This window comes from Sciurus vulgaris (genome assembly GCF_902686455.1).
Source record: "Sciurus vulgaris genome assembly, chromosome: 11".
NCBI classification, from domain to species: Eukaryota; Metazoa; Chordata; class Mammalia; order Rodentia; family Sciuridae; genus Sciurus; species Sciurus vulgaris.
Genome location: NC_136472.1, coordinates 45,727,198 through 45,748,887, shown reverse-complemented (window position 1 = coordinate 45,748,887; position 21,690 = coordinate 45,727,198). Strand labels below are relative to the sequence as shown.

The window sequence follows — 21,690 nt, the reverse complement described above, 5'->3', positions numbered from 1 at the left end:
TTTCTTACTACTTCAATGTTTTTTTTTATTTGTTCTTTTTAGTTATACATGACAGTAGAATATATTTGACATATTTATACAAACATGGAGTACATCTTATCCTAATTAGGAAATGCACTGTAGTATATTGTATATATATATATGAAAGTTAAGTAAGATTTATTCTTTTGCATTAGTGTCTAACTTTGAAATGCAAGTTTAAGGTGGTTAAATGAGATAAAAGTATAAAAGTGTTTAAGTCTGGACAAATATTAGTAAAATCAGCATATGTTAGCTGATATTATTTTTATGGAACTTTATTGAATAAAATAGATACTTACTAATACCAGCACAGTGAACCCCAGTTCAGGAATCAAATCACCTAATTCAGATTCTGGAATATCACTTGCTGGTCAGACTCTTAAAGAAAATTGCATGTGTTCTTAATTATTTCTCTATATCTCACGATAAGAGTCTAGAATATTAAAAATGCATTTTTTATTCAGATCACTAATGCCTTTAATGAAAATATACACTTATGTAACTTACAGTTAACAATCGTTGCTTTATTCACAGAATGACATGAATTACGTAGCCTCTAGTGGACTTCTATTCAAAGATGGCAAAAAGCGAATTGACTACATCCTGGTTTATAGAAAGACAAATATACAATATGGCAAAAGAAATACATTTGAAAAGAACCTCAGAGCAGAAGGCTTAATGTTGGAAAAGGAGGTAAGTGCTTTACCATTATTAGTTTTGTGGTATAATTTTCTGGAACAGATATGATCACTTGTGCTTAAGTATGGAGAAATATATTGTATGGCTTCATAAAATATACACCCATTTTCTCCTAATGGAAATATATGTACACATACACATACTCACTTTTTCCTCTATGTTTCTGTACAATTTATTTTTCAAAGGACATGACTTTTTTTTTTGCAATTAAAAACGGAATAAGTAATGACTGTGTCCAAGTGAAATAAAAAATTCTATGGAAAAAAATTGAAATGTTGAAAGAAAACTGTTTGCCAAACTGTTAATATCTGTTTTTGTTGCTGGAACTATAAGTACTGTTCTTACCAATCCTCCTTTGTTTGTTGGGTTCTTAATTTTTTTAAATCGCTTATTTTATTTCTAATAGAACATTAACAGTACCAAGGCCACTAGGAAAACAAAATAGAAGAAAAAAGTTGATAATCCTGAAATCCAAAAATTACCTTATCATCCTCAATGTCCTATAATCTAAATATTACCATTCTTACTATTTAAATTAAATATTATGTTTTTTAAATCACATATTTATTTATATTAAAGAAAAAAATCTTAATTTAAAAAGTTAAAAGCATAGAAATGCACAGTATAAAGCCAAAGTTCACATCCACCACCTCCTAAATCATATCATTCTCTACTTTGGAGGTTTCAATGGCTTGATTTTTTTTTTACTGATATTTGCCTTTTAATATATTTTCGATATATAAACATTTTACACAAAATTAGTCATATTTATGACACGTTATTCTACTCAATTCTGTTGTTGAGCAGTATATTATGAATATATTAATTCTCATTACCTTCAGAACTATTTTACTTGGTGCATAGAATTATAACTTGAGGACTTATTTAGCTATTCTCCTACTGAGAGAAAAAAATCGAAATTAAAAATCTAAATTAGTCCTAACGAGATTTCCAAAAAATGGGAGCAATGAGGTATAAACTTGATGAATTCTTTGATTAATTCTACTTAATTTGCTAATAAAAGTTAAGAGTGTTGGGAAACCCTTAGATATTGAACTCTGAAACCACTCTCTTTTTTTTTTTTTTTTTTTTTTTTTTCACGGAATGTGTCCTGGAATCAGTTTTCTGAGGAACACACAATAGAAAGTACTGGACAATGACTTGGGGGTGACCCTGGAAAAACTAATCCACTTATATTTATTAAAACCTTTTAGTAGATGTAAAATAACAAACACAATAACTTGGCTCTGCAAGGAAGGGTTTATTTACACAAAGCCAAGTATTATAGAACAGGGAGAGTGAAATACAGGCCAATCTTCTATTATCCTTTATTTGTTTGTTGTGTTTCCTTCTTTTCTGGGCAGTTTAGCCCAGAATTATCCCAATTACTGGTGAGTAATTAAATGAAGAACTATTTATTGCAAAAAAATCTTAGGAATTCAGTCTTATGACAGGCTTTTATTCATTAGATTTCTTTGTGACCTCTGCTCTATATAAATATAATTAATCCCTTCTTTATTTGTTCATAGAATAGTTTGTAAGAGACTATTATAATACTGGCAGTTATTTTGCTCACCCATCTCCCACTATTGATTCAGTAAATAATTTGTGAAGCACTGAACAAACTGCTGGGAAATCCAGTGAGTAAAGTGGATCACTTCACTGCCTTTGGACTATAGAAAGTCAGATATGAAAACTGGGTATTTGTAATAAACATGGCCTATCAACTCTACTTAGTTTTCTAGGCAGAAAATTCAGATTCTCCTTGGGTCTTCCTCTCCCTTGTTCCTCCACGCTACTCCCAAGAATAATACTGGTTGTTACTCATCCACAAAGGTTCTATTCTGCTCTAAAAGGGAAGTCCCTTCATCCTTGAACTCTCACTCTTCCATCACTGCCAAAGGTGCTTGTGTTTACGTTGGTGTTCAGCAGAACAGTATGTGTTTGTCTATTGTTATTCCTGGACATAGAGTGGCTTTTCATTCTGGATTTCAGCATGACGGTTCTTTCAGTTCACATTCACTTTCTTAGGATGTGTTCCCCACAGTTCAGTGAAGCGCCAGAACAGCTGAGTCAGGAGGCGTATCCAAACCCAGCTGTGTATTTTATTGGAACCAGCAATACCTATAAACAGTACCCCTTGTATTGAACACAGGTTGCCAGTCTTGACTTCTTTCTGTCCCTCATGTGCCTCCCTGTTAAAGTAAATGAATTTATTTTTTTCCTGAGAGTGCAATGGGTTAAGTTTACCCCATTTCTCCAGATTAGATATTATTAGTTTTGGAGAAGGGATAGAAATTTTTATATCTTCCCTTCAAAATAGTCTTAGAAACCTTATGAAATTGGATTCAGACTCTCTAAGAAATTCTGCCTGTGTGGCAAATTTAAAAGAAAAGAAGGAAAGAATGAAGGAAGGAAAGAAAATGGAAAGAAAGAAAAGAGTAAAGAGAAATCTTGTCATACCCTTTCCATCTGACTAACGTTTGCCTAACTAAGAGAGAATTTCAGTGACTTTGCATAAGATGGATGATGGGATACAAGGTGGCTTGAATCTTTACTTATTGATACAGTGCTTAAAATTCTTCCTTACTACAATACTTTTCATAATTTCAAGCTGAAATAAATGATCTGAAAGAAAAGTAAATGAAACTAAAATGTCTTATAACAAGGGAAATAGTCAAGTCTGAAGGGTAAGAAAAAAATCATAAGAAAGTGAAGAAATGAAAAAAAGGTTTTAATCTTTGAATTGAGATTCGAAAAATCAATAATGCTAAAGTAGGTGAAAAGAGGGCTGAATAAGGCTTTGCTGGTCATGCATTAGAATCCAACAATGGTCTTTCAAACTACTAATGGCATCCCCTCCCTACAAAGGCATGCTCAGACTGACTATCAGGATAGTCTTGGGGTGAAAGGAGATTGACATTTTTAAATCCCAGAAAGGAAGATTACCAAACAAGGTTGGAAAGAATGACTCTATTTAATTCAATCTGTTTTGTTCTTAAATTTTTGATCATTATATTAAGAAAAATGTAAAGCTACTAAATAATTTTAAACTTGTAGTATTATCATATTTGTTTTCAAAAAGACAACTCAGATTACTGAAAAGGAGATGGGTTTCAAGAGAATGACTGGATGCACAAAGATCATGAGTAGCATTAAAGATGGAGATAAATGGATTTCATTGGTATTTCAGTAATCATATGTGTGTGTGTGTGTATATATGTGTGTGTGTGTGCTTAGTGATTATTTGGATAAGAAATGATCTCAAGGATAACTTGAGTTTGTGACTTGAGCAATTTGTTTATTCATTCAAGGAGTATAAAGGGTGTCCTATTGTATGCCATATTCAGAGTCCAAACAGAAGTCAAGGTAAAATGGATCATATTCTCATGGGAGAAAATAGACCATAACTAAAAAAGGAGAATGATATAATGAGGATAACTACCCGATAATTAAAACAAGATAGTGTTATACTAGGAGTAGGACTAGGTGCTATACTACCATGTGCCATCTGAAAGAAAGCAACCTTAGTAAAAAGGAATCTATCCCATTGTGGAAAGATAATGAGGCAGAACAATAGCGGCAGAAGTCACAGCCAGTAAAAATAGTGCTGCCTGGAAGAGAGCTGGTTTGTGGAAGAAGTAAGACAGAGGTTAGGGGAATGAAAAGCTAGTGACTGAAGCACCTTTGAGAAACACAAATAGAGATGTTTGAAGTTTATGTCTAGAGCTGAAATGAGGAGTCTCACCTGAAGGCAAATGCTTTACTCTTTAGAATATGAATAGTGGTTTAAACCAGATATTGGGACAGAAGTCACTGAAGATAATGGGAAAAATTTAGTTGTGGGATGAGCCTATAAAGGGTAGGAAAGGAGAATAGATAGTTGAAAGAGTTGAGGTAAGTTAAAGAGATGAGACATCACAGGGAAGAGTTGGTCATTAGGGTAAAATACTGCTGAGAAGCCAATAAGACCAGAGAGATGCCCATTGTGATGGAGGAGATGGAGAGCTTTGATAAAAGCAGTGAGAACTATTTCCCTGAAGAGAGATTTGTATGCATATTAGCTAAACTGAAAGAGTGAACAGGCGACGGAGAATAGAGACAGCAGCAAATGTCACCTACTTGCTCAGCTGTGAGTGGGGGGAGGGAAACCAATAGTCAGAGCAGGGAAAGAATTCTTGTGAGATTTCGTTTCATTGTTCCTTTTATTCAACTTTAAATGTATTTCTTAGATAGGTTGTTTAAATAATGATGAAGAAGACTCCAGAGAATAAAAGGATGGAGGGAAACAGAAAGAGAGGGTCAAGAGAGAAGGAAAGGGAAGCAGAGGCTAGAGAGGAAAAGGAGGAGAAGAGAGACTGAACACACAGACAACAGAGGAGATAAAATTCAGTTAAAATGCCTTTGGGAAAGAGTGAGGGGGGAAATTAAAAACACAGAATATCAAGGAAATTCAAGTTCATTAAAATCAAGATAATTAAATTTAAATTTAATGTTCATAAATATTTACTTAACACAGGCTTTTTTCTTTTTATAAATTTTTAATATTTTCATTCAAATTAGTTGTATACAACAGTAGAATGCATTTATACATTTTGATAGATCATACATAAATGGAGTATAATTTCTCCTTTTCCTGATTGTACATGCCGTAGGATCACATCAGTCATGCAGTCACATATGTACATGAGGTAATAATGTTTGTTTCACTCTGCTACCCTTCCTACCTCATCCCCCTCCCCTCCCTTCAATCCCTTCTTCCTAATACAAAGTAACTCTATTCTTCCCTATCCACCCCCGCCACCTTATTGTAAATCAGCATACACGTATCAGGGAAAACATTCAAAGTTTGTTTTTTGTTTCGACTTATTTCACTTAGCATGATATTCTTCAGCTCCATCCATTTTTTTAAGAAAATGCCATAATTTCATTATTCTTTAAAGCTGAGTAATATTCGATTGTATATATATATATGTATATATATATATATGTTAACTTTATTATTTATATTCCTATTTTGAGGATGACAGTATCATCTTTTAAAATAGTTAAATTTATCAGGACTAGATTTATGATTCCCAGGTTAGTGTATGCAATCAATGTACTGAGGCAAATGCAGTGTAAGTAAACAAAAACATTTTTCTAAAATAAGTATTCTAAGATTATATCATAAAAATACTGTCTGCAGGTCTTAAATCAACATTTCTTTAAATTATTTGTATTACGTGTCTATTCCTGTTTAACAAATTATCACAAATTGCATTTGTATGCTCAAAATTCTGTGGGTCACCAGCTATCCCACTCCTTGGTACTTATCCAAAAGAACTAAAATGAGCGTACTGTAGTGATACAGCCACTTCAATGTTTATAGCAGCACAATTCACTATAGGCAAATTATAGAATCAGCCCAGATGCCCACCAGCAGATAAATGATCAAGAAAATGTGGTATGTATATACATTAGAGTTTTATTCAGCTATAAAGAAGAATGAAATTTTGGCATTTCTGGTAAATGGATGGAACTGGAGAATATCATACAAAGGAAAATAAGCCAGACTCAGGAAATCATTGGTTGATGTTTTCTCTCATTTGTGGAAATTAGAGCAAAATAAGGGAAAGAAAGAAAGTGAGAGTTGGGAGGAGCAGATACCATAAAGAGAGATCAGTGGAGTGGAAGGAGGAGATGGTGAGGGAGAGAGGAGGGATGGGAAGGGGAGGAACATGGAATGAATTTAACAAAATATTGTTATATGCATATATAAATATACTACAGGGAGTTTCACCATAATGTATGTAACAAATTTTGATTTGTTAATCAAAAATTAACAAATCAATGAGTGAAAAGAAGATCAGTAGCACAGAGGAAGGAAAATAGGAGGAAGAAAGAAAGTTGGGAAATTGGGGGAAATGGTGATTGAATTCAGATTTCATGCATGTGTGATTTTTCTCAAAATGAACCTGACATACATAGTTATATGTTATAGTTATACTATGTATAACTAAAACGCTGTAATTAAAACCAATCTATTGGTCAAAAGTTTGGATATGACACAGCTGGACTCTTTGCCCAGTTTCTTTTGAGACAAAGTATTTGCTGGGTCGTATTTGTACCTGAAGCGCATGGAGCTCAGGGTATTCTTTGAAGCTGACACCTGTGTAGAAGGATGGGAGCTAACTTATGACTAATTGGAATGTAGATACTTAGAGAAGTTTTATCAAAATCAGTATTTTGTGGTTTCATAAGCATTTGTTGCCTTTCAAAATTCCAAAGGTTGTGGCCTTTGGGTGCAACTTCATCTTAAACAATATTTAACTGAAAATATTTAGTACAGATTATTAGAAGAAAGAGGAAATGGATTTGTGAAAATGTCAGCAGGCATTGGATTTGTTAGCTGAAAGATGAAGGCTAGAGAATGATTCTCCATAATTTAGAATATATATTCAGCAGAGTGAAGCACTGACCCCGGCACAAGATCTCTAAAACTTACTAAATTCCATGTTGATATGAATAATTTCTAGATGATAATATTATAAAAGGATCATGATGTACATTTGAAGGCCATCCAAATGAATAGGTATATGATTTATAACTGTCAGGGTAGGTGCTTGATAATCCAACTCAGTTTTCATTTCACATCAGCTTGTCTTTTACTTGAAAGATTTAAACCATGGGATACGACATAATCTTTCTTCTCTGTGCCAAAAACTTACAGAATAACTATAAAAAGATAATTTTTAAGTTTCCTCTTTTCTCAAGAGTGACTATTCTACCTCTTGGGAATTTGGGGTGGAATAATTAAATACCAAAGTGAGTGTGAAGGTTGTGGGTGTTTTGTTCCCTCTGAGAAACCTGCTTTCATCAGGGTTGAGCAGAATAGTGCCAAGTTTGCAGCCTGTGATTCCAAAAAAGAAGGTCCTCTCTCCTTCACCGTTCCCTGCCCACTAGCAAAATATGAAACCACTTTTCTTTCATTTTTTTAAGTGGAGATTTAGCAATAGAGAGATTAAGTTAGTTGAAGGAGTTAGAAAAGCAGAAAGTTCATGCTACTTAAAGAGGTATATATGTGCATGTGTGTTTGCATTTAAAGTTTCATATATATAATATATATACATATATATTTAAAGTTAAGGCATATAAAATGAGAAATGGTCTATATAAGCCCATTAGATTGACATTTCACTCATTGATTGCAGTCATTTTAATGCAGAAACCTCTTTCAGAGCATCCCTTTATTTAAGGTTATTGGATTATTTCACATCCTGGAGGTTGACAGTGATGAATTAATAATCAGCACCAGGCAAGCTGTTCGTAATACTAATTTGGATCCTGACACAGTGCCCTCTTCCAGATAAGTTCAGACTTATTGGTTTTCTTATCCTCATCATCTCTTGCTTAGGAAAATGTTAGATAGAATGTGTACCCAAAACAAGTTCATCCATTCATTCAGCAAATGCTTGGTGAGTGTCCACTGTGAGTCTAACATAGGAGATGGCTGCTGTGGATATGTAAATGAACAAAACAAAGTACTTTCTTTTGTGACACTTGTGTAACTAAATAGAAAATAAAAATACTACATGAAAAAGAAGAAGAATAGGGCAGAGACAAGCAAGTAGTAGTGAGTGAGCCAGTGACAGTAGTGGAGTGATGGAGGGAGAAAAGTGGTGGATGTGGTTGTGGAGACATGCAGGACGAGACATGAAGAGCTGTGCGTGTCACTGGAGAAACTGTTTTCCACTCCGGATGAAATGGTGTTCTGAGAAATGGCACGACCTAAGTTGTAGAATCCATCTCTTTCTAGCAACAAACAATATGCTAGCAGAGGACAGTTTAAATCCATACAGATAAACAAATCTTTCAAAGAAACCATAAAGTCTATAAAAATGCAATTTTGTTGTTGTTTTGAGAGTTTATACTCAGTTTATATTATCAGAGAAAAAAAAAAATTAGCCAGTTAACTTCAATCTTGATTCAGGTCACTGTATTTCAGAGTTTTTCCCAAATCGTAGAGTCTTATTGGCTTTATGCTGTGTGACTCAAAGGTCTATTGGAAGGCATAGGAAACTAAGACACAGGCTCTACCAAAGAAGAATCAGCAGCTATTTCCTGAAGGGAAGAAACAAGATAAAGACTCCAGGGAAGGTTTGAGACCTATTGTCATATTGGGTGGCATCTGATTTGAAAGGCATGCCCTCATATAAGAAGGAGCACACTGAGAAATAGTCAGGCTCAGGCACTAGGCATCCATCTCTCATGACACATCAACCCCGTGAGGCCACTCTCCCCATGAGATCACTCTCCTCACACCTCACTGAGGAAACTGTACATCAGAGTGGTCAGCTAATCCTCTCAAACTTAAGAAATGGTAGAAAGGAATGTGTACTGAAGTCTCTGAGATTCCAAATCCTGTACTTTTTCTACCAGTCCATGTGATTTCTTCTAAGTAGGCAGTTAGGATAGAAGACATTTAAATTGTGCTTGGTAAGTGGAAGGCAAGTAGGTGTAACACCAGTAGCTGACACCACAGTTTCAAAAGAAAAATCTTTATTATCATTTTAAATATAAGAACTTTTGAATTAATAATGTAGGAAGAAGTATAATAAAAATGAAATGCATCTTTAACTGGCCCTGAATGGAGAAGTCATTTAAATAGATGAATGCTTAAGCTTTTTATATTCTAAAAGGATTGTGTCTTGTGCTGAGGATTGAACCCAGGGTCTCCAGCATGCTAGGCAGGGCTTTAACACTGAGCTACAAATGGAGCGGAGCCCTGAACATGTTTTATTATCTCTACCACTTCTGCACCAACATCTTTAGACAAAATCTAGTCTGGAACATTCACCAAAAAGGGCCTGGAATATCAGCCTCATAATGTTCTTCTTTTCCTTGATTAGTGACAGATTCAAAGGTCTATAGATAATCTGTGATATACTATGTGGACCTCTGTCATTGTTGATTGTAGTTTCTATAATCCTTTACCTTGATTTTAAAACAAATATATTCCAAGTAGGAAAAGTCCTTCCAAAATTAAACTGGCATGAAATTATCTTTTATTGCCCCCCCATCATGATTTGCAAAATACTAGTACCTCAGTCAAATGGAAAAGCAATCCATAATCTAAAACTTAGATATTTAGCATACTTTATTGCATCCTTTTATATTTTCAGCAAGTACATACATATCAAACTGTCTTCAGAAGTTCTTATTGGAGAAACCTAAAATTCACTTGATCATGAAATGTCTTCACTTATTTTTCTTTCCTTCCATTTCTTTCTTTATTTTTACGCAAATGGTAAGCCATGAAAGTGCCTGCCCAATAGATAGAGTGGCCATATTTCAGACTCCTTCTAGGTTTGAATATTAGTCCAATGACATGGTTTTTTAACAATATTGTTTAGAAATATTGGTAATACAAATATGATATGTTCAGGCAAGCCCATGAAATTATCCATATTTTGAATATAGGACTTTATGAACATATGACTATAAAAATTTTACATGTTAATTGTAAAACATGGTTTTAATTTAAGCTGACAAATTTCTTCAACATTTTTGAGCTTTTAAGAATTGCATATTTCTTGAGAGGATACACCTAGCTGAAATTTAAATGAAAAGGTTTATCAAAAAATAGTTCAGTTGTGTCTAACCTGGAAAGTGCCTTTACATTGCAAGCAAAAGCAGTTCTTCTATTACAGATGTTCACATGAATTAAAAGCTGTGTGGAGTTTAATGATAGAATGGCCATAGACTTGTATCATGCTCTGTGGGACTGAGACATGGTAGGAAATAACTGTAGGCGTTTTTAAAAGGTAGACTCTCAACATGAGTGATATATCATGCCTAGTCAGTTATTTAGCTACTTATATTAGATCGCTGGTAGAAAACAAGGAATCTAAATAATTGTTCAGGAACACATCTGACCCTGGACTAATGGAGTCATCAAAATATTTACATACAGTGGATCTAATTCTGGCATTTTTAAGCATTAGACCAGAATATCTCATTTGGTTAAAAAAAAAAAAAGCCCTTTAGATGTTTTTGTTGCACAGTTGACTGATTAAATCCTCTCATCTAGATAAAAGGCAGTTAAATCCTTATGTCTTGACACAGGGAGAAATGAAACAAAAAGCAGAGTAGGCATGCAAATTTGACAGCTGTGAGCTCCTGGATTTGTTTGATTTACATATTCCATTTTTCTTCCAGGCTTATCATTGGACCTAGCAAGTAGTTTGAGGAGCTAGTACTTATTTAATAAAATGTGTTAGAAGAATACATGAACTAATTAGTTAATGATTGGTAACAATTTGCAGTGTTTCTACTCTCTCTAAACAGGAATGATGTGGAGTTCATGCCAATGTTATATAACTAAAAACGACTTTTAAAAAAGAATAACGCGATCTTGAGGGTTTTTTTTGTTTGTTTTGTTTTGCTTTTGGTGATTTTTTGTTTGTTTTTTGTTTTTGAGGAATTTTTTTGGTACTGGGAATTGAACCCAAGGATTCGTAACCACCAAGCCACATCCCTGCTCTTTATTAGTTTTAATTTTGAGACAGAGTCTCACTAAGCAACTGAAACTGGATTTGAACCTATGATTCTTCTGCCTCAGCCTCCCAAGCCACTAGGATTACAGGTGTGAGCCACCATGCCCAGCTTGAGGTACTTAATTGGCTCAGAATTGTTTAATTGAGAATATGGATTTCGATAATAATTAATATAAAACAATCCATTGATTTACACAGGTGATTGTTTCTTGTATACAATGGTGATTTCCTGATGCACATAGAAGCCAGTACTAAGGCGCCAAGGTTTTGGAAAATGAAAAACTTTTTTCAGGGTTAACCATGAAGGAGACAGGAAATGAACCCAAATCTGTCCCTTCATTGGTTGGCAGTGGGGAAATTTATAGAAGTGGATAAGTGAGAAGCTGCTTGTTGATTTTATGATGTGAGAAAGAATCTTTAGGGTTCTTTTGCATAGGCGTACATGGTCAATATGCCTCTTCACAAGTCACATGCTTCTATTTTGGTTAATCTTGTCCTGCCTGGGTGATTTTGATTTCATAAGATCAACAGGTCATCCTCCCGAGGAATTTATGTCTAGGACTATCTAGGCCTTAACCTGTTTCAGTGGCATTTTACATTTTTGCTAAAATTTTTCCTCATTAAGAGTTTTTTTATTCATACAAACTTCCTTTAAATCAGTTAGAATGATCAATGTATAACCAACAGGACAATGTTTCTTCCTGCCAAATCAAACAGTGGTATAATATAATTGGTTCTGATTCTAAGTAATGTTGCCTGTCTTGCTGTCCTTTGCAGCCAGCTATTGCAAACCCTGATATCATGTTCATTAAAATCCACATCCCCTGGGACACGTTGTGCAAGTATGCAGAGAGGCTGAATATCAGGATGCCCTTCAGGTACTTTCAAAATTTATTTCATTCTATCTTAATATATATTAAGATGAGTCTGTCTTTTACAGTACCCTGGAGCAGTGAATGTATCCCTATCTAAAAATAAAATGCTATTTCTTCCAAAATTTAATGTATCCTGGGCATTTTTTTCCCTATCTAATTTGTTTGCCTAATGTGGTAAGCTTTCTGATTCTCTGGACACTTTATATCATTTCAAGGCACACTTGCCTAGAGAGAGGATAGAATATTTATTTTCAGATTTTAACTTCAAACAATCCCCAAGATTAGTCTCACTTCCCATTTCATATGGTTATATATAATTCTTGTCATTTTTGTGGACATTAGGAAGTATAAATGTATAGTATCTTTATATATAAATACAGAGTTTTTCCCTGTTAGAGGTTAACAAGAATCATTTTTAAGGTCAGTTCAACATTCTTAGTACTGTCCTCAGTAGATGAATATATGATAATGAGAAGACTGTTCCTTTCAGTGATTTTTTGTCTTTCCTTTTGGCAAGCATAGATTAAAAGCCAACTGTTTTTCCTACCTTGAGTATCTGATGTTATATTCAGAATATATCACGTTCTTCTATAATTTCTCAAAGATAAATTCTGTAGTGCCCATACTTTATGAAAAGTGTTAACTCACAGTGAAGATAAGAACATTTACACTGATATGAAACTCAATATGTTTAATCAGCTGCTAAGAAGATTTACAAGGTTCAGAGTGAATGAGATTCCAAGCAAAAGAACCTTGATAAGTCTAAGGGAACACTAAGATTGTAATTCAAAAAATGGAAAAATTTCTCAGACTTGGTAACATGAAAGAGGTTAATTCTGATAGAAGTGCTAATGCCTTTGAGTGTTCTGACAAACTTCAACATTATTGAGATTAAAATATGATATATCAATACAAACCTTTTTATATACATGAAACATCTCAAGCTTTGAAAGATGCAGCCACAGCTAATGCCCAGAAATCAGAAACTGAGTAAGCATTGACAACTACTGTAGCATCTTGCTATCCATATTAGACTTCAGTACCTAAATTAGCTCCCATGCATGATTGGATAAGAGCTTAAGAGTTCTCTATGGAGATGATATTCCGAAGATAAGTAAATAATACCAAAAAAAATCTTGACAAAATTATAAAGTGAAAAACAAATGAAGACCAGTCTTTGCAATTCCTCAAAATCTTACACAAATGATGGAAAAGATTGCCAAGAGAATCTAAAGTTTGCACATTTTAATTAAAATTGGTACCTGAAAGAAGCAAAGAGGGCCTTGAAGATATTCCTTGTCTTATGATTAGATTGTTAGAAGTCTATAGAGGACTGCTTTCAATTCAAGTGATAATACTGAAGTGAGAATTCTATTAAGTATGTAGTTATGTAAACTACATTTCTTGACTTCCAGAATTTTCCTCCTTTGACCCTACAACCTTCTAAAAATTTTTTGAAATACTCATCTAGAGCTTATAATAACATATATATATAAATATATATATATATGTAAATATATATATAATTCTGCTGACAATTGGGATACTTGATTTATTCTTTGCTGTGATTTCTTCTTTGACCTGTGCTTATTCATGTAACACAAAAATCATACAGAATAAAAATGAGATAACTTTTAACTTATTGAAGAATTTTGCAAGTAGTTACCTTCAAAATTAGCATAGATATGATAAGAATTGCCTTTATTTATTCATACTGAGAATCAAACTTCTGAAAATTTATTTGAAAATGTTTTCTGTGAGCATTAAAAGTTTTCATAGCCTCTGCTTCTTATCTTTTGCATATAGTTTTCAAATGCATAAAAATATTCACTGAAATTTAAATTATATTTTTGAAAATATAAACATCTGCTATATTTATTTAGAAAATTTAAGTAAAGTAGAATATACCCTTGCATTGAATACAATTAATTTATAAAACAAAAATATTTCTTAAAATTGCAGGAAAGTAGTAAATAAAAAAAATTTAAATTGAATTATATATGATATTTAATTATTCATACTGTGTGACTTCAGTCACCTAAAATACATAGTAATACAATTGGAAATGTATTACAAATGATTGCTCTGATGGATAGACTTGTGTGTCCCTGTTATTTTATTTGTATCCTTATACAATTATTTATTTTCCACAAGTTCTAATTTGATTAGGTGACATTAAAATGTGATACAAATGAAGTATCACACCCAAGATAATGACCTATTTTCTGATATCTGTACAAAATTGCTAAGAGCTTGTCCAAATAATCCTAATTGACTTCAGGTGCCTTCATCCTTCCCCCATTTCTGCAATCAATGTTGTTTCTATGAGTTGTGACTAAATTTACAAATGTAACAAACTCGTGTCCTTGCAGAAGGAAAAAGAGAAAATCCTGAGCAATTGTCACGACCATGTCATTTAAATAGGTTTCAGTATGGAGGCTCAGTTGGGTTGAGTGAATATGAAATTAAAACATCTGACCAAACAGGGACCACCAGACTTCTCTGGACTTTGTACAAAACAGATGTTTTCCAGGTGTCCAGAAGATTGGTTTCATCTGGGGGATCTGAGAGGAAATTTGGCATTGTATAACTTAAGAGTTTGGCACAGGCCTCCATTAATAAGACACAATTATCTTTTCACTCAACATAAGAGGAAGTGATGAATATAATATCAGTATATTAGTCAGTTTTAGTGTTGTAGTGACTATAACAAATACCATAGACTGGGTGTTTTAAGTGATATTTATTTCTCACAGTTCTGGAGACTGGAAATCTAAGATCTGGATGCCAGCATGGTTGGCATCGGGCAGGGGCCCTCTTTTCCATCGTATACTCACATGACAAAGTAAGCTAGCTGTCTGGCTTCTCCTTTTAAGGGTGCTAATACCATTCATGAGAATTGACCCTCATGACCAGATCACCTCCCAAAGTACCCAACTCCAGATATCATTAGGCATTAGGGTTTCAACATATGAATTTGGGTGGGGGGGACTAAAACATTTAGTTTATTGCCATAAGTAACATATAATTGTTTGCCCAAATATTCAAATTTCATAATTGAAAAAACTGTTTTTATTTCTTCAGTACTAGTTTAAAATATGTTCATTCTGCTCTAGTCTACATGGGGAAACTCATAGACTATGGCAACACTGTCTCTAGTGCCCTACGTTTTATATAGCTTTTTCCACCCTCTTGGTACATGAAGGTGGATTTTTTTTTTCATTTTTTAAAAATTAAAAGTCTATTATAGCACACCAGCCTCCTTTCTGTTATGTGCCTCACTCTTGCTATTTTGCATAAATTTCAGGGAACTTACTATTAGATTAATTGGTATTCTCATATCATTAAAAAATTGTTATATTCCATAGCTTGCTTTGTTTTTCTTTAGAAGTAGGTTAGAAACAATTATCTTGCCACACTACAAGTGACCTCACTTTGTATTCATCAAAGTTTAGGTCTCCAGGCTGTGTGCCACATTTTCCTTTCATCCAAAGGGAAATTGGAAAGAGAATGCTCTCCTCAGTCTGATGCTTCTTTTTTAATGATATTTATTTTTTTCATTTCCTGGTAAAATTGCACTTGAAAGAAAAATTCATGTACATCCAAGAGTCAAAAAAAAAAAAAAAGAAAGAAAATCATTGAACTTTTGCAGTTACCATCTATTCTTATTGAAGATTGCCTGACATTGATTCTTTTCAATTTTAAAAAAAAAGTTTATGATTGCTGCATTAATTAAACTTCTAGAAAATACATTGAAATTCCCATGATACAATAATGTAAATGTTAGAAAACATGCAGCATTTTTCACAGTAGATCAAAGTAACATTACTTCCACAGGAACTTGAGAGAAGAATATCTTGTGACCAAATTTGTTGCTGAATTTTTGAGTTAACAAATTAGTGTACTTACTGTAGGATATTTTTCTTAAAGAAGTGCTTCTTCAATCTTTAAAATGATTAAATCCATATTAGATCTGGGACAGGATTAGGGGATTTTTATAAATTTTTAGTAAGCATCCAAATGATTCTGATGCTCACAATAAAGAAATACTGTCTTGGAGATTTTAATATGTTAATATTCCTTATTTTAAGATACATTTCAAGAGGATTTTGTTAATATAAGCTTTTGCTAATTTCCATCTAATGCTGACATTCTCAGAACAGAGTTTGAGAAATGCTGGAACACAGAGTGGTTTTAGCACATCTTTCCAGATATTTTAAATAATAGATATAGCATTAACTAATACCTTAGTAACAAACTTCTCATTTATTTTTAAGGTATTCCTAAAATTAAGCCTGCACATAATAAAAGAATGCATAAACTACAAGGTGGAGTGTTTTCAAAATGACCAATTTTATCACCAATTCCCAACTGTGATCACTTTTAAAAACATACATCTAAAACTTGAAATATAATTGGCCCTCCTTATCCATGGCCCATGGGCCTGGATTCAAACAACCAACAATCAAAAAATCTGAAAAAACATTGCATCTATACTGAACATATACTGACTTTTGTGGGCCATTATTTCCTAAACAATACAGTGTAATAACTACATACCAAACATTTACATTGTATTAGGCATTATAAATAATCTAGAAATATTTTAAGATATACTGTAGGTTTACACAGGTTAGTACTTTGCCAGTTTACGGAAAACACTTGAGCATCTGAAGACTTTTGTATCTGGGGAAGATTCTGTAACCAATTCCCCAAGAATATTGAGGGATGACTATATACAAAAATAATAAAGAACTATAAATCTGAAAAGTATGGATCACTTTTTAGAACAATATTTTTTAAACTATGTGTAAAAAATTTACTGAACTATTCCACATAACTATTAGTTTTCAAATCTACTACACTTCATAAAGAAATTTACAAATTTATTATGAAAGTTTATTAGTTATAACCTATCCTGCAAAAGCTTTTATTTTTATTATATGAGTCTTGAATGTTTTTTTAATTTTCTGACTAACATATCTGTACAATTTTATTATAGCTAAGATGTCTAACCATTTCTTTCTTGTCTTTTCTTCCAAAATATATATGACCTATTGTATTGGACATATTTTTCAAAAGCAATCAGGAAAATTTTAGGTAAAATAGTTGTTATCATATCATAAAGGACTTAGCCTATGTCTTCTATATTTCAGATATATCAAAGTTCACTTTTAGCATTTTTATTTTGATTCAGAGGTGGCTCCTGTTCATTTTTACCTCCCTCTCACATTGAAAAAGTCAACATATTTCAAGAAGTTTCAGTGATCTAGCAATTTCTCAGGTTGAGTTCCTAGATGGGGCCAATTTCACTTTTCTCCTCAAGTTCATCCTCCCACAAATATTTTAAACATAGTAAATATGGAGTACTCTTAAAACTTTAAGAACAATATTTTTGTACAATTAGGTTTAAACTTAGATCATTTTTTATGCAAAAAAGCCCACTCAAAAATAAAACAAAAACATGGAGGAGCTTATTATATAGAATGAATAGAAGTAGTCTCTGAACTTATCAAGGAGCAGTAGGCACCAGGGGCCCTGCATCAACTGGCTTCCTCACTTGGCCCAGCAGACATCTCCACAAGTGGCCACTGACTGTGTGGGGCTGACAGGAAACAGTAATTTCAATAGTTATTTCCTTATACTTTTGAGTGGTAATCGTAAGAGGTAGGTAGGTGGATAAATTCAGCCCTAATGGAAGGAATAAAATGGCAGAATCTTAACACTGAAAACTTAAGGGGAAAATAAAGCTCTGTATGTGAACAGTTTGCAGTTAATAAGTTACCAGATGGAGAATTAAAGGTAGAAAGGATTTGCTACTGTAGGTTCATTTATGCAGGAGAACAAATGGGGAATTGCAGGTTGTTGACCACTTCCTGCATTAAAGATACACTATATATTGTTGGGAAAATTGAATTAGAAACAATCCCTCAAACACAGAATACTTTGCCACAATGATATACAAGAAAGAAAATTATGTTGTTATTGAACAAACATTAAACCACTTGACGGTCAGTGGTCTAAGCAAGTGAAAGGGAAATCGCTCCCTGTTACATAGCCAATAAGGTACAACTCTTTGCATACTTGTTCACAAGATAAACAGTAAGGAATCCTTAAGTGAAAGGTCTTGGCAACACTATTTTCACCCAAACATAATTCATTGTGGATTCACCAGATAATTGGTGTGTTCATTGTGGATTCACCAGATACTTGGTGTGTTCATTGTTTTATTGGCTTTATACTGAAGAATGATTAAATGTATGTTTCTTTGTGACAAATGGTAATTCTGTACATTGGGGAAAGAGTACTACCCTCCCACAAAAACTTGGAGATAGGGGTGCTATCCCCATGGATGTTCACATTTTAAAGAGATAGCACCTAGGTCTGGAAGCAGGATATCCTGGATCATCGAGCTGAAGAAATGCCTATGGAGTTTTCTGAAGGATTTATATATGTTTTAAAGAGAAGAGAAAGTACTTATGGAGACAAATCCTCTCAAGGAAATGCACTAAGAAAAAGGAGGGAAGAAAATTCCCTTGTCTTTGTAACAGGGAGAACGAAGTATCTGAATGTTTAGTTTTCATTTGCTCTTAAAACCAGTCTAAAATGTATATATATGCATCTGTATGTATTTTCCATTTACCCTTTATTTCTCCCCAAATGTTTTCCAAACAAAATAAATTAAGAGAAATACTTCAGATTAAAAGCAATCAGTATAGAGAATAGTGTTTAATTCAAATGTCACCCCTCCCCAGTGCTTTTATAATTCTTGTCACTGATCCTCTACTGATAATTGCAACTAAAAAATTGTCTCCTGTGAATCATGTGCCTGGATTATTTTGATGGTGGAAAAATTTTAAACCAATTTCCTACATCTATAGCTTTAAAAAATACCATATATAGTGAATGATTATTAAGCATAAAATGATCTCATTTATTCATCAGTCATCTGAGTGCTTACTATTTATCAAACAATGTGTGGAGTGTTCACCAGTCACACAGAGTCAAGTAAAATAGAACTATTGTACTATCGATCACATACTTAAAGATAGTGAACAGTTATTAACCTCAGATTAAATGGCTCAAGACAATCTACACAGAGGAGGCTCAGAAACAAGATGGACTAATAGTATAATAGGGATTAAATGTCTGCATACAGACTTTATGTTTGAGAAAACTGAGGGAAACATTTAAAATGGGGTTTTAGGATAGATAGAGGAAGTTTTGAAATTCTATATTTGAATTTAGTGTTGGGATATTTAAGGGGCACCATTAAAATTCTTTTCTAATAGTATAATCAGTGATACCATGAAATAAAGTATTGCAGAAAGTTTTAAAGGCAGCTAATAATAAGAACTAAATATGGTATCCTGACTCAGTCCTGCTTCATGGAGGTCACCCCATGAAGGAGTTTGCAGGTCCTTTAAGTTGGTTTTGGTGGTTAAAGAGAAAGAGGCATTTTACAAGGCCCAAAATAATATTTTCCAATCTTCAGGTTGAGGATGCAAAGGTCATTTAGGAGACAAAACAACCAACACCACAAGAATTTTTACTTTCTCCGAATCCAGAGAAAGTTAGTATTTTATATATATATATATATATACATATATATATGTATATATATATATAAATAATATGTTAATATTGTATATATGTGCTATATATCCCTGCTTATAACATGGACATTCCCCCATTCCTTTCATCGGAAAGCTTCCTATTAGATCTGAGACCCCTCATGGTCTGTGCCTTGTTCACTGGTCCTGACCACTTTTATGATGAGCCGCAGTTTCCTGAATCTTAAAATGCTTGTCCTTGTCCCTTGTCCATCTTATATGTTGCTACCTCTGTCTGGAAGTGGTATGTATAACACTACCCAGAGGTTTACTTGCACTGTGCCTCAAGGTAATACATCCTCTGGGAGGGCTTCTCTCTATCCTTTCTCTTCCACCTATTAAAAACCAGTTGAGAGCCCCTTCCTCAGTATTTCCATAGCACTTCCTGTTTTCCTACATTGTCACACTTAATTATATTTAGTCCCTTATTGCATCAACTGTAAAAGAAGTACCTTGAAGGTAGAGATCTTTTTGCTTTACAATTTTTTTTTTTAAATTCACACAGTTTATTGGCAGGAACATTAGACCAGATCAGCCCAGAAGGAAGAAACAGTGCTTTATATCAAACCGTTCTGAACTTTTTTTACATTCGTGTAGCTACCTTTCTATCATCACAAAGTAAAAACTACATGGGGAGAGAAAAACATAATTATATTTCTAACCATCATAATTCTTATTTGGGAAAGACCCCTGTACACAAGACAGATTAAAATTTTTAGTGATTATACCTTATCTTTTCTTGGCCCAGTAGAAGTATTTTTTACCTTTAATTAGGAGGGTGGATAAATGGATGGTTGGACAGGTGGATGGATGAATGGATGACTTTATATAACATGGTTTTAGTATGCATTGAGTAGCAGAAGACAGACTTTAAAAAGAGTATTTAAAATAATATGTTCCAAAAAGGCACTATTGATTTTTCAATGTTTTGTTATTAGAAACTTCAATTCTGAAATAAAATGATATGAACTCATTTTTTGTCATGTTATACTATACTGACTTATTTCATTTGTTTGAAGTTCTGGAGCATATGGACCTTTGATATTGAAATACTGAATATTATTTAATGAGGTCACTCTCTGCTTTCACTTTTCTCAGATGATTTCTGTTATTTTTCAGGAAAAAATGCTATTACACGGATCGGAGGAGTAAATCAAAGGGCAGGTTAGTAAATAATGCTTGCTTTTATTATGACCAACTTGGCATTTAGTGAAAAAATTGGAAGAAACTTTGTTATCAATAGCAGCAGTTGCAAATTTTAGGATGAACATTCTATTGATTTGTTCAAGCAAAATTTAAAATTGTTTAGGCCAAATTGAACACTGTTTAATATCAGGCAATCTTTTTGTTACTATTTATCATTGTCATTCCTAGAATCTTCCCATGATATAATATTATGGAAGAATTTAAATGCAGGTTAATATCTTAAGAGATTTTAATTTCAAAAATAATTATAAAATTGGGATCAATGAATAAATGATGACCCACTAGAGTAGATAGAACAATATACCTATCAAAGATTTTCAGGAACATTCAGTAAAATTATCTTATTAGGAGCACTAGAATCCAGAGTAATGCAGTGGTTTACTAAGGTCATAAAGTATCGTTTGCATTACAAATCTAATTTAATTCTGCCACCATAAGCTTCTTCTCTTATCCTAGTATTAAAAATGAGTTTCTTTACAAGGAAAAGCTTCCTCTGAAAGCCTCAGCTATTTACCTGTTGTAGTAAAGGGTAGCTATAGGAGGGGATTAAGTCACAATTCTAAGACAGAAGAAATTCTTCAACCTGAGTCACTTTGGCACTGTTTCACTGGAGGAAATGAGCTTCATTTAATGAACACTTAAACAAAAGGCTTCATACACTTGGCTGTTTTCCTGCTCATTACAAAAGATTCAATTTACAAAGAAAAAATAGAGGAATGTGGTAAAATGAGTTCCATT

At 33.3% G+C, this 21,690-nt stretch overlaps 1 protein-coding gene across 2 annotated transcripts in view; it reads left to right on the top strand.

Annotated features, from left to right (window-relative positions):
- Positions 1–21,690, top strand: part of ANO3 (anoctamin 3) — a 465,390-nt gene that overhangs the window by 334,984 nt on the left and 108,716 nt on the right. For both annotated transcript variants that reach the window (XM_079101829.1, XM_079101830.1), the window contains exons 5-7: positions 556–714; positions 12,036–12,136; positions 20,866–20,910. In XM_079101829.1, the coding sequence (XP_078957955.1) occupies positions 556–714; positions 12,036–12,136; positions 20,866–20,910 (305 nt within the window). The remainder of the gene's footprint in view (positions 1–555; positions 715–12,035; positions 12,137–20,865; positions 20,911–21,690) is intronic.